The 14703-nt window shown below is 35.6% G+C and overlaps 2 protein-coding genes across 2 annotated transcripts; both read left to right on the top strand.

Moving 5' to 3' along the window:
• The first annotated feature begins 5790 nt into the window (after positions 1–5790).
• Positions 5791–7802, top strand: LOC144432351 (uncharacterized). The gene is made up of 6 exons (XM_078120350.1): positions 5791–5893; positions 6270–6418; positions 6493–6575; positions 6956–7035; positions 7202–7285; positions 7358–7802. Exons 1-4 carry the CDS (start codon positions 5861–5863, stop codon positions 7027–7029), a joined length of 339 nt encoding a protein of 112 aa, XP_077976476.1. The 5' UTR covers positions 5791–5860; the 3' UTR covers positions 7030–7035; positions 7202–7285; positions 7358–7802.
• A 3329-nt stretch (positions 7803–11131) lies between these two features.
• LOC120334583 (replication factor C subunit 2-like) lies at positions 11132–14703 on the top strand. Its single transcript, XM_078109476.1, has 7 exons — positions 11132–11285; positions 11608–11826; positions 12317–12451; positions 13040–13163; positions 13305–13406; positions 13704–13841; positions 14157–14703. The coding sequence occupies exons 1-7, from the start codon at positions 11242–11244 to the stop codon at positions 14379–14381; spliced, it is 987 nt and encodes a 328-aa protein (XP_077965602.1). The 5' UTR covers positions 11132–11241; the 3' UTR covers positions 14382–14703.

Genomic DNA, 14703 nt, shown 5'->3' with positions numbered 1-14703 from the left:
CCGGTACGGCTTATTTTATATTTACTTAAGACTCGCAACAATTTTTTAATCGCTCGGTTTCTACCTTTTTATATGGTTTCGACCTCGCAACCAAATGGCTTTACATTCTATAACTCAAACCTATAGACCAGTGGTTCCCAATCTTTTATGGCTCGTGGCCCCCTTCTGGCGCCTTATTGCACTCGTGGCCCCCATGTTCACCATTCAAAAAAACTCAAACTATATAGAGACAAAAAAAGTCCAAGCTTTTTAGTATACAATCAATGGGAATCTTGCACTTGGGACTGCCTTGCAAGGTTTCTTATATGGAGCACAGTCTTCGATACAGCCAGAGACGAATGCCACTGTCAACATCAAAACGGTTTTTAGATTTTGTTTTGATGGTGACAAGATCAGAAAAGCCAGATGGGCTGTGGCAAGTCATAGGCCTACTATCAGTGAAGAAGCTTTCATGCTAAGTAGTGGCTAAGAATACGAAATGCCACTTCATAGCTACATTCACTCTGTCATCTAGATTTACTTTGGTGAAGCCAACGCCAATGCGAGTGTCGTTCCATTTTCGTATTGTGAGCAATATGATAAAACAATTCACGTATGGGAAAGTGAATTCACCCTGAAATCGCAAATAACCTGTTCATGTAATGAAACTGCGGTGAACGCCTGAACGGGAGATTTTGTTTTAAAATAAAAGTATGCAAACTAAGTTGCTTTATGATCAATTATTGGTCTTGTGTCGTGGCCCCTCTTGAACTGCTTTGTGGCCCCCTTAGGGGGCCATCGGCCCCCGGTTGAGAACCACTGCTATAGACAGTGTTTTGATATGTAAGGCCGATAAAAATCTTTTTTTCAAAACTCCAAGCAATTGCAGGTTTCTTACTTGGGTAGTCATAATAATTTGTCTATGACATGAAAGGTAAGGTGATCACGAGCAGAGGTAAAATAGATTTAGCATGGTTTACGTTATTTATGCATCAAAACGTTTATACTCCACGCTTGGTATATAGTATAAAGATATAACCTATATGGAAGTTGATTAAGACGTGGGTTCCTTTGTGTGGTCATCAAATTGTTACAGGCTGATATTTAAATTTACTTTCTGGTCGTTGCTGATACATAAACCGACAACACAGTTGCTGATGCATCATCGGCACAGTCTTGGAGACAATAAGTTATAGTAGGGAATACAGAATTACCGTAAGCACAATTACCTAACCAAGGTAGCCGCTGACAGGTATACCGAATGGCCATTTCGCGGTTATCCTGTCCATTCTGAGCAAAGTCATGAATATGTATATATATATATTTTCATTTTGCTTTAACTTTGTTGTGCCCGTTTGCCTGCATGGATGGCTAATAAAAAACGATTTGATTGATTGATTGAATTATTTGTGAATATTTTAGGTTACAGTTTTTAATTGTGATAATTTTTATACTTTAAGAAATCATATAGCACGGATAATATTTTTTTTAGATGCAAAGAAATTTCAAAAGAACGTAACACACGCATTTAATAACAGGTTCGGTGGTATTAACCATGATAACAAGTAACCTATTTTAAAAGATTCAAATCCCGTTTACTAAGACAATTCAGGAAAATGTAAAATGCCATAAAGGTCCTAGATCCTCGGCTCTAGCTCCTTAAAAGCAACACGGCTTTTGCCACTAACCCAAATAATGCATGTCGCTGGAACATTTATATATATATATATGACTTACCATATTCCTTGTCGACGGTGTTGGTAATCGACTGCGTTTGAGTAGAGTTGTAGCTCATTATACGTTCACCGAAGAAAAATATCACTGGGCCACTGTATTTTACTAAATAGCCCATGGGTTTCAGATACTGAAAAAATGTTGTCTTTCAATCGTGGGTTTACATTATTGAAATAGTGTATTTCCAAATCAAAATTATTTTATAATTGGAGGAATATATCGATTTGAAGGTGGTATTTTTTTTTATAAACAAAGCCAGCTACCCAAACTAGTAAATATCTGACATGTGGGATAGTACGAGTTGGACCCTTTGTACAATGCTATTAGACGTACGGTCATTTACATATAACAGATTGAAGAATTTGGGAAAAGGGAAGGACAAAGAAATATTTTACATGCATACTTGATTATAATTTTTATGCCACGATTTAAATCAGATGCTAACCACAAGTGTTTATGTGTTATACGGCTATTCTAAATTTAGCTTCCAATACCGCACCCAGAATAATAGTATCATTGGCACGTTATGAATATTCAAAAGTGTAATAGATGAACGGCGTATTATCGGAAATATTGACCTGGACTCCTTCAGCCCCAGTGAATCCAGTATTCTGACCATTCTTGTGAGAAGATTTATTCGGGTCATTAAAAGATGTAGAAAGCTTTGATTAATTATATATACTGGTTATTAGGATCGGTGGTGACTCGAATACGTAAATCTTCAAAAAAAAAAAAAAAAATTAAATTGAATTTAAATTCTAATGTGAAAGTTTTCTTTTTACGATCTTCTCAAACAATCTTAGGTGTTTCCCCGACAGGATTTAGATAAATTTAGATGACAAATATCATAATTGTGATTGTGACCTCATACTTAATCATCATTGTGACATCATCTTAAATAGTGGTGTCATCTTCACTTTACCTCAGGTCAATGAACCTTTACTTTCGCACACATTTTAAATTTATGTTAAGGGTAGGGTTTAATTAAAATCATTTTCAAAATTCAAATTATTGTCTTATTTTCAGGCCAGGCCTTTTTTTTCGAGGAAAGAAGGTAGTTTTGCGATGATTAGTCATTGCTGTGATCTGTGTTATGTCATAAAAAAAAAAATTAAAGTTAAGTGGGTCGCCATAAGCGATGGTAATAAATAGTGGGTCCCAACTCTAAAAAGTTTGGGAACCACTGGCCTACACCATATTTCTGAAATGGAAGAATAAAGTTTGCCCTTACTTTGGATAGCCAAAATAAAATATGGTAAAATTGCGGATACCAAAAAAAACGTGATGAAACTTTTGTGTCCATTCTTTTGAAGGCTTTCCAAATTTCCTTTTCTCACCATCCGGGACACGATGCTTGCTTGGAACCATAATTAACTCTGTACCGGTAACTAAAAAACGAATGTTACCATCACCGGAGTTACCAGTAGCCTAGCATATACAGTCTATATTTAAGTTTAATAATAATAGTTTGCCTTTTTATTTCAGTTTTCTATAGCTTGCCAACTTCGCGCAACTTGAAATGTGTAAACATGGCCTGAGAACAATCACACATTACCTGCATCAAACTGCCTGATTCGGCTGTCCAGCAGACGACAGGGATGTAAAACCCACGCCAACACCAGATGTCGCTGTCAACAACTCGGTGTCATGCAAAAAAGCGAGAACTGCCAGACTAGTTATATAATGGCTCTGATTATATCATTAGAAGTTTTAAATATTTAATCCCGTGCAAAAGGAGGACATTTTGACGTTTTAGAGCGTCCTCGGAGGTCAGAAAAATTCAAGCTTGAATGGAGGACAAATCCTCCAAAAGGAGGACGTATGGTCACCCTACCTATTAGGATGTCACATACAGAAAAAAGACAAACAAACGAGGTTAAAGTCGTATTAAAAATGACATCTTCAAACGGCTCAACTGCTCATCTTTAGACAGTGCCAGAAAAACAAATGACATTACACGATTGTTGAACTGAAATTGTTTAATGTCAAATCGATTTTCGCTATGTCTTTTAGAGAAATGATCAAAAATGGTAGAACGTTGTGCATATGTGGTCAAGTTTGGAACAAAGCTGTTTACTTATCCTATCTTTATTACTTATCCTATCCTATTTTGATATATATTTAGATACCTCATAGCTTGACGTAATCCATCAAGCTGGGGATCATGCCCTTATGCTTTTTGAAAAGCGATTTTGCGGCATTTACAGTTAGACACAAACTACGCCCTTTAATACTATTTTCTCTACCCGCGAGCGATTCACTGATAACCCGACATTTTTTGCCTACTATCAATCCTTCCTTCAAACGAGAAATTGCGCACCCGTATAACTTGAATCAATTCGACAACGAAGTATTCTGTGGAGATCTTTTAAAGATATATATTGTTGGATTATCAGTGACTGCTTGCCTGAACCTCGCCCTGTTTGAATCAAAAGACGCGAGTAAGAAGTCGTAAAAATTGCCCTTATCCCCAAAATTTCAGTCTGGCTTGGTGCCATTATTCTTCGTTATCAACATTTTCACAAAATGACGCCGTTTATCTCGTTGAACAATGAAAATCTTAACTGACGCCCGTTGGTCTCGCCTACCATGAAAATCTATCCCAGAACAATTCTTTCTTTGTGCCCATATTGAGACTATTTTCATGAAAAAGTGTATTGCCAAAAGTGTCATACTCATGACGTTTAAATAATAAATGATATATTTGGAAATACTTGATTCCATCTAATGTTATGCGCGAAAAATGATTCATACCTACAGGTTCCGATAATCAAAATCGCCCATGGCCTGTTGCAGGGGTTTCTCGACCAATGGCGCGGAAAAGACAGCAGGACTCCCTGTTAACAAGAACGTGACTCGCCGTCCAAATCATCTGGTATTCTGAAATTTCTCACTTGGGATTGACGTCGCCCGAGAGATAGAAGTGTCGGTTAATCGGGCCGATTAATAGAAGCGATCGAACTATTTGGAAGAAATTGGATGAGACACATTCGAGAAAAACCCGAAACATTGTCAGAAACAGAAAGAAGAGGAAAAAGCCAGGCCTATGAGTCAATTTAGCCACCAACACCGTTTGACCTCTGAGATAGAAGGTAAACTACACTGCATCGGATACTCCCGAAGTATGTGGACCAAGATGGCGGACACCGCAACGTGGTATGTGTATCAGGGAAGGGTTAGGCCATAATTTCAGGTACAAATACTACGTGGGTCACTTGGCTAGTCCCCGAATCGTGAAAGAACTAAAATAAGGAAATTTGGAATGAAATTATAGCCTCATCCTAACCTGGTACACATACTACGTTCCGGTGCCCGCCATCTTGGTTCACATACTTCGGGAGTACCCTGCATCGTATGTCGGCGAATACTGACTGATCTTTGCTTTGGAAAGGCGAGAACAACGTGAATTCATACCATAAAACAGATAGTGGTAATAGCGGCCAGATCTTCTTGGCGACCACAATCTCGGCCGAGATGTTAAAAGTCGTGTACAGTGCCATTACTTGATCTTACTACCCCGTAGTATGTGAACCAAGCTGGCGGACAGCGAAACGTAGTATGTGTAACAGGTTAGGAATATATCAACCAAAACACTTGCTGGTAAAATGACAATGGCGTCAAGAAACTTCGGATATCAAATAACTTCATGTAACTTCCAGTGTTTTTCTACGATTCCAAACAGACCAATACCTATCAACATACTTATCGATCAAGATCGATAAGTAACAACAGTGAAGTCAACATCCGGGGTAGAATAGTTCAACCTTTCTATTTTGACGACGTTGACATTTCGAATTTACAAAATGCATGCCAAAACCTTACTCCTTCCGTGTCAACGAAAAGTTACAGCTGTTAAATTAGCTTCGATGCATTATTTATATTGAGTTGTTCATGTGTGAAAAAATTATAAATGAAGTGTTAGCAATTGCTCTGCCTCTTGAAATCAAGCGGACACATTTTTTTCTGACTATGACGACATTTATTTGAGAAAATTATATAAAGGAATACCAAGTTTTCATGAGCGCATTTGACAACAGTACCTGCGATATATTCTTTCAAGAATGGTTGGAACAAACGGCTACTTATTTTTGACTGTAGCCTAATATGTTTTCTGGAAGAAACCGCAATTTCCCAACTTTGCCCCAAAATGGAAGAATATCAAGCTATTGACTGGGACAGGGTAAGTAACCTTGGAAATTGAACACTAACTTAGTTTCGTTATACTTATCAGAACTAAATATGAAATTCATTATAATTAAGTTATAAAGACTGAAATCTTTCAAATAATTTTTTTACAATAATACAAATTTTTGAATATATATGTTAATGTAGGTTCACATGCCACTTTAAAATCATGTCGCTCATTATTATTCACGTCCGGTGTATAACAATCTATGGAATCAGCGATAGGGTACGACATAAAAAAACAAAATAATATAGGCTAGCCTACTGTAGGCCTACACGTTTTTGCGCTTTGGGCAGATTCGTTTAGGAAAAGTACCTGATGTGAATCCGCTACATGCATCGGATTATTGAAAGTGTTTATACATTTTCAGTTCAGCAAAGCTAAAGAAAAATGGTTCGATGGATTCGACATCCCGAATCCCGGCGATACACATGATTTCCGGAGGACTTGTCATGACATACATCATTTCAAATTAGTGGAAAATGGAGTTATGTTCAACCTGACTGAGATCGTTCGCGGGTAAACTAGCAGTAATCTTGACGACTTTTTCAGTATCATTTTTATATGCTTGCTTAATTATTACTTTCCTAAAGGTTATACAAAGATAATACACTGGATTTGCAGTTACACCTAATACGAAGAGAGGATGAAACATACGTTATGGATCAACAGCTCAGTGAGAGCAAATTTGTATCATATGAATTATTATTATGAACAATAACGTGACACGTACATAGCACAAGTAGAAATAATTCTAGTTAATAGTAAATAAATAGTTCTAATTTATTTTGTAATAATTCTAAACTGTTTTTCATAATTTCTTATCCCAAACGAGACGACATCGCACCAAATCGCAATTTCAATATTCATTTTATTTTTTAAAAATATAACTTGATAATGACGTCAAACGTCTACCTATGCTACAAAATTTATCTGATTGATTTCATTTATAAACAATGTCTGTTCAAACTCGATTCAAATTTGCATCGACGTACCATATACCTCTGATGGTGTAGAAATATTACTTGCTTTGTATTCTCAGCATTGTTCTTTTAGAACCTGCGTTTGTGGCAAAATCAAAGAAGTTGTATTCTGACACCCCGGGGGTGACGCAACCGGTGAAGATGTAGAGACGTGTAAGTAGAAATTGTTGATTATTTTTCACTAATAAATCCCAAGACTTTCCGCTAATAAATAAAAAATCCAATTAATGATATTTTATTGAGTATTTTCAGGCTTCCAATTTGCATTATTAGAAGCAAGCTTCACATTATTAGCACTCGCTTATAACAATCATTTCAGATGCAAACAACATATTCCGAGGAGAGTATTTCTTCATGACAGATTACGACACCTATTTGTTCATAGGATTGTGCACACCAATAGGTAAATATAAAAGTGTTACATCGTTATATATAAAATCAGTACATGCAATAATATAGCATTTACATTTTTCAGGATTGATGGGATATTTACACTTCAGAACCCTAGCCCCGACTGCAAAGGGAATTTATAATATGTGGAATGCATTTGCCAGTCACAACCAAAAAACAAGTATAGGATGGGAAGATATGTGCTTTGCCCGAGAGAAATAAATTTGATTGAGATATACCTTTTTCGGTGTATTCACTCCATCAAGTGTTGTATGTTGATTCGTTATTTCATCTTTACAAAACAAACTCACTACATCAAACTATATTTACATATAAAGGTGTCTTATATGTCTTTATTGATGAATTTGTTACTATCAATACCGCAATTATAACAAGATTTTGGGTCTACAAAGTCAACAGACAAATGTGCACGTTTCCTTCGCAAAAATTGAAACTAGTACCTTCGTAAATTTTTTGCTATATATATTTATATATATGTTTAGTATTTATTGCTTAATTCATGAATGTACACTTTTTATATGAATTATTTGTCGGTTTGATTTACACTTGCAAATAAATAAAACATCATGCTGCATTTCAACTATTTGGATCTTGATAGTTAGAATTGTTTGTGATTAGTAGCTGTGCAATTATGAAGTTGAACCTAACTTACAATAGTTTAACTTAACAAGCATCGCTGCCAATTTATATATATATATATTGTATATATCGGCGATATGACGAACTCCAAAACATACATGGCTGTAGGCCTCTCTCCTAGATCATACTTTATATCAGAATGAGGGACCTTCCAATTTTCAACAAAATAAACAGGAAGCTAGTCAGAGATTCGCACGATTTGGCAAAATTAACGCGGACGAAAGGCGTCACGCTCAGTGGATTGAAAACCATGGTCTAATGCAGGGGTCGGCAAACTGCGGCCCACGAGCTTATTTGTTGCGGCCCTCGAACGACCCGAAATTTATTACATAAAACAAAATTTGATCTTAAATTTATTACTATCTCTACGCGGATTCCTGTAGTAATAAATGCTGCTGTACAGCGCCTGTTTTTTTAACAAGGAGCGTCAGTTGTATGTCGTTCGAGTTAATTTTCATTTTTGAAATTTAAAATTGTCTGGGAAACGGAGGGAGTTCGCGACGAGGGTCGAACATTCTAAAGTGCTTGAACGGAAAAATGTGTTGCTTTCTTGTGCACTTCGAAACCAGTTTGCTCGTTATGCCCAGTCGGCATTGCAGTTATGTGCACGTTTGGAAGAATATATTGCTCTGAGTAGCTTTACCTAAAATGCATTACAGCACCCAGATTAAATTTCGTACTCGCTTGTCAGATCTTCATTTGGACGGCGTATAAGTTTATTTTGACTCCATAATCAGCAGCAGACGATAAAATAATAGAAAAAAACAAAAATAATTGATTATAGAATCGGGAGAGCAAACAAAACCTGAAGTGATGTTTGAAGCGTACCGATTTTAGATGGAAAGGTATTGATAAAAGAAGTATTACGTGTTCGCTCACCCAAAAGTATAAAAACAAATTAAAGCACGCACGCACACACACACACTCGTACAAGGGCATAAAATCATCATCCTTCACATTAACATTAAGTAAATAAAATCAATGTGATTTTGAATAATATGTTTGAAAAAAAAACGCCACATACACATCTCATTGTGGCAGTCTTTTAACGCAGCAATAGATGGTATTTACACTTCTGAAACTGTCGAAGGAATCTCTTGTGATATGTAAAAGTGCGGTCACTGTACTAAATACTCGTTCTACCAAGAATGAGCTGGCAAGAGCAATAAAAAAACCTTTCAACTCGATCTCCCTCGTGAGGATATTTGAATTTGATTCTGTTCCCAAAAAGATGGAACACTGAACATGGGTTTGGAAGTATAAACCCAATGATAGTTGTGCATTTCAGCTTCTGGAAATTCAAGGTTATCTAGATTCTAAAAAACGAAAAACAAAAATTCCTTTACTATCTCCAAAAAAGTATCAATCTTCTTTGTCCTTGAACTTTTGTTTGCGTATGATTATACCTTTACGATTATACTCAATAATTTTGCAAAATTCCCAACCATTCGCTTAGTTTTCTGCTGAAGCGCACCTTCTGCTATCAGGACATGGAAGAGTCCAAACGGTGAATACAGAATATTACGTGTTTGTGCCGAGAAAAATTTGGACATTACTTGAGGGATTGATAGAGATGACCAGCAGTGGTTCAAGCATAGGGGCCACGCTGTATAATACTGTTTTTAATATAAATCGGTTAAATATGCTGCATAAATCACTGTATTCGATATTTTGAACTTACGCAACACAAATAATAAACCGACTTAAAACAAGAGAGCTATGCTCAAATATATGGACACGTAGAGTCACATAATTTTGATGACGTCATAGCAAAAAAAAAGTAATAGCCTTCTGGAGAAAATTTTTATCTTTAACCACTGAAAATTTCAAAGCAATTGGTCCAGTATTCGAAGAGAAAGGCGACTTTTTAAAAACGTGTCAAAGAACAAGAACAACAACAACAACAACATAATATTGAAACGATCGTTATGTCCACTACGTGTCCAACAAAGAGATGAGAGCTGAATTCACGGCGGTACCGGTACCTAACGTAGGTGCGGTACTGAGTTAGCAGTCAGCCAGCATCTTACCTGTACACTGTAGGCCATATACGGTAATTGATCACAGAACAGTTGTTCCCTTGCAAATTTTATGATGTTTACACTTTAGGACAGATAATTGATCACAGAACAATTCTTCCCTTTCAAATTTTATGTTGTTTCCAGTAGACTCTCATCAAAATAAACAAATATAGTAGGCTATCGTACTTACGTACTGAGCTACCAGTACCGGTACCGAACCTGTAGGTCTGATATTCCGTTCCGCATACGATAGGCTATAAAACTTGCATTGCAGCATTAGTAATACCGCGGAAGGAATAAGTCAATTTCACTGCGTTACGGTACCGGTATGGCAACTTACCAGTACCGACCTACAGTAGCTGTAGTACTGAGCAAGACAATCGATCGCGAAACCGCTTGAAATAAGTGTAAAACAGTGTTTCCATGAGTAAAAATAAATACCGCGAAATTTTGTATGAAATATCATATCTCATAGGATTCATATAAAATTTAAGAATAAATAAAAGTAATAGCCTTCTGGGGAAAAATATAATCTTTACTCACTGAAAATTTCAAAGCAATTGGTCCAGTAATCAACGAGAAAAGCGATTTTTTCATAACGATACCAAGAAGAAGACAAATAAGAACAAGAACAACAAAAATACCAAAACGATCGTTATGTCCACTAACGTGTCCAACAATGTCAGACACAACATGATATAACAACAGGCTAGATCTTAGCCTTTTGCCAATTTATGTACTACTTTTGTAGCCTTATTATTCAATGACCCAAGACATGAAAATCAACCAGTTGAGTCGCAACATGGAGATGGTCCTATCTGACGTACGTCAGTTCAATTAGATGCCCAGCTCTTGCCCAACATTTTGCTCTTAACAAAACCAAAATTAAAACATAAGGGTGTTGTACTTACACTACCGCTTCAAAGCACCATAGAACCGATAGTAAAATGAAGCTGTTATTCAAAACAGTAAAACGAAACGTTCGCTATGTATTATTGATTTATTGTAAAATAATACGGATTTAAAAAAGTCATAATACCTATTTCTACGTTGAGTGAGAAACACCCAAATTACAAGCAAACTAGTTTGATACAAAACATAGGAGTAAATGGTCTATCCTGATCCATCGGATTTATCCCATCAAAACCCAAGACCCATGTAAAGTATTATTGACATCTGGCAACTGTAATATTTTTCCCGCTTTTAGGGAAATCCCCACTTTGAATTTATACGGGCTGTCGTTTCATCGAAATTCTTTTAGAGTTGTGCGTTTTCTTTGGTTCTTTTCATGGCGGACACCTCTAATGAAAAGCCAGCTTACGAGCTACCTTGGTAAGATTTTTCTAGTAAGTTACATACACCATAGATTGAATAAATCCAATATTCATTCAATCCTTCTCAAGTTGTTTGCATTTGTCTGCAGTGCATAAGCAACTGAAACTGATGATTTTTTTCGAAATTAACAAATTTCACGAAAAACAATTAATTTGATAGGTGCAGCCATGAAATTCTATTTTTATGTAAGGTAATCAATGCTTTATTTTGGAGAAGTCAAACTCATGGAAATTCAATATTTTATCTTGTGCGTTTTTCACAAAGCGTTGATACCGGGTAAATTACCGAAATATTCTTGCAAATTTATAAAATTTTACAGGATTGAGAAATACAGACCAACACAATTATCAGAAATTGTAGGAAATGAAACAACAGTAGGTCGCCTCGAAGTATTTTCTAAGAAAGGAAATGTTCCGAATATAATTATAGCCGGTCCCCCGGGTGCCGGTAAAACAACGAGTATATTATGTTTGGCCAGAGCTCTTCTTGGTCCATTGTACAAGGATGCTGTTTTAGAATTGAATGCTTCAAATGACAGGTATTTATTTCACAGTGTTATTACCTGTTAGCAAAGTTTTTCTCACAATGCATTTTGAATCTTCATTTCAACGCTCATTATGGCAAGCCACTAATATAAAAGAGGATATTATTTTGGGTTGGCCATGAGATTTTGTACTTGACTTTGTAATTAGTGCCTTATCAATATTAGTTTGTTTTTTGCCACTATTTGAGTCATAGGCCTACTGGCTGGTTATGGAGTTATGTCCTTGGAGCCAGAAGTTTGAAAGTAGTCCTAAATGTCTGAGATGGCAACAGAAAAAGAAAAAAGTTTTTGTTGTCCAAATTCTGTTATTTGATATAAATAAATTTGTCTGCCTGGAATCAGAGCTGAAATGAGTTTGCGATTGGCCTGTAGTTACATATAACTTTTTTCCACTCCAAGTTCCTAACCATAAAATAGAATCACACAAGAATCAAGTAGACCATTGGTTGATATATTTTAACGTTATAATCAAACATATTTTCAGAGGGATTGATGTTGTCAGAAATAAAATAAAGATGTTTGCTCAGAAGAAAGTTACCTTGTCTCAAGGAAGACATAAGTTTATAATTCTGGATGAAGCAGATAGTATGACAAGTGGAGCACAACAAGCATTAAGAAGGTGAGAGAATCCAAAACTGTAAAGTATTCAATCAGAAATTTTACTTATAATGGATTAATATATTCATTCCTGCTGCTAGAGATCGCTGAAATAAATTATTATCTATTTTGAAATTGAAATATTATCTTCCTGAATATTGAACCATGTATATTTTAATGAATTTCAAAATCTCAAAATCAAAAATTGAGTATAACATATATAATTAATTCTGAGTATTTGATTCATTCTTGACACCCCTGTTTATTAGTTAACAAGTGGATTTGCCCGAAAATGTGTCTGTCTATTAATTCGTCAAAAGGTCTATCGTGTAATTAGATAATCCTGATTTTGTTACTAAAAAATATCAGATAATATCATTTCGATAAAATAAAATGTGAAAGTGAGAAATTGTTTTTTGTGTTGTTTGATACCCCCATTAAATCTTTAAATTCAATTAAAATAAATCCATTCCCGGTAAGAATAAATATTTTTCAAATACCTAACTCAATTTTCAGAATCAGTATAAACTAACTATTTTGAATCGAACATGATCATATCACATCTGTGATAACGATCTGATACAAATATCATCACTTACGGATCTTTTAGGACAATGGAAATATACAGTAAGACAACAAGATTTGCTTTGGCCTGCAATCAATCTGACAAAATTATTGAGCCTATACAATCAAGATGTGCTGTTCTGAGATATACGAAACTTACAGATGCACAGGTTAGGAGTTTGAAATGTCGGTAATTCGCTTATGTTTTTCAACTTTTTGCCATGCTATGTTAGACATGGGTATTAATTACAATTGGAATTGTATTGCATTATTGTACTCGGGGAGTTTCATTTCTTAGACCTTTTGTTCAGATTCTAAGTCGTTTGATGGAAGTCATAGAAAAAGAAAAAGTTGAATACACAGATGATGGTTTAGAAGCAATTATATTCACTTCACAAGGAGATATGAGACAGGTAAAAGGTGTCAATGCCTACTGCTTCATGAGTAAGACAAGATTATATTCTTGGAGAGCAAAACTAACAAGATGGAATAGCCATATGGCGCATTGTGATGCTTTGTTCGGTTACCATTCGGTTCAGATTCTAGCATCAGCTCGCTAGATCATTTCTTGCTGCGACTTCTAAAACAATGTCGCGAGTTTGATACAAGTGGTGGGGTAAAAAAAGTTGAGTTATGCCTGTTGAGCTATCCATCACTATATGTGAAAATTTTCTGAAAAAACTCATCACAGTTGTTCTCCTTTTTTTTAGGCTCTCAACAATCTTCAGTCTACACATCAAGGGTTTGGCATTGTCAATGGAGCTAATGTATTTAAAGTTTGTGATGAACCACACCCACTTCTTATAAAAAATATGCTGGATAAGTGTATTGTTGGAAACTTGGATGAGGTAAGTTACGAAAAATTTCATTGTATTATTGGACCACAGCACATATGCCATTATCTGACAATGATGTGATTGCTGTCACCTTTGTCAGACCTTTCTGATTTATGATTCAATGTATTATGTACAGTTGGAATCACAGTAGTAGTGTTTCCCTTTTTTCTACAGAATTGGTAAACAGTTGTTTAATGAATCATCTGACAATGTATTGGTGTTTGACTCTCACCTGTTCTATTGTTTCAAATATTACGTAGACCTATTTTCGAGCGTTGAAAACATAAATAACACTCACATTGACATCAAAACTTTTCACTGTTCCAGGCGTACAAGATTATTCATCATTTTTGGTCAATGGGATATTCAGCAGAAGACATTATTACCAACATATTCAGAGTTACGAAAACACATCAAATGGCTGAGTATCTGAAGTTGGAATACATCAAGGAAATAGGATTATTGCATATGAAGATAATCGAAGGAGTTAACTCTCTTTTACAATTGTCTGCGCTTCTTGCTCGCCTATGTAAAGTTTCGAAACCTGCATAACATCAGTTCATGTAGACTGAAGTTGTGTGATTTGTACATGGTTTGGCGATCGAGGCAAGGAAGATCATTACCAAACTCAAGTATATGACACTATTTGAAGATTTCTTTCAGCAGATGTTACTGCTGATATTGAGGAAAATCTAGCAAGTCATGGATGTGTTGATTGGTAAATAATCTCCCATCAAGGGCCAACTTTTTCGATGTTAAAATGTTTTTGTAATTTTGACATTGCAAAATACTATCCTATTATTTTTCACTGCTGGTCTTTGATATTGTTACATTCAATCATAATTTAAACCAATATGAAAAAAGTTATTCACTG

Source organism: Styela clava, chromosome 15, assembly GCF_964204865.1.
Source record: "Styela clava chromosome 15, kaStyClav1.hap1.2, whole genome shotgun sequence".
NCBI lineage: Eukaryota > Metazoa > Chordata > Ascidiacea > Stolidobranchia > Styelidae > Styela > Styela clava.
Note: the sequence above shows the minus strand (reverse complement) of the source record. Positions and strands in the feature narration are given on the sequence as shown.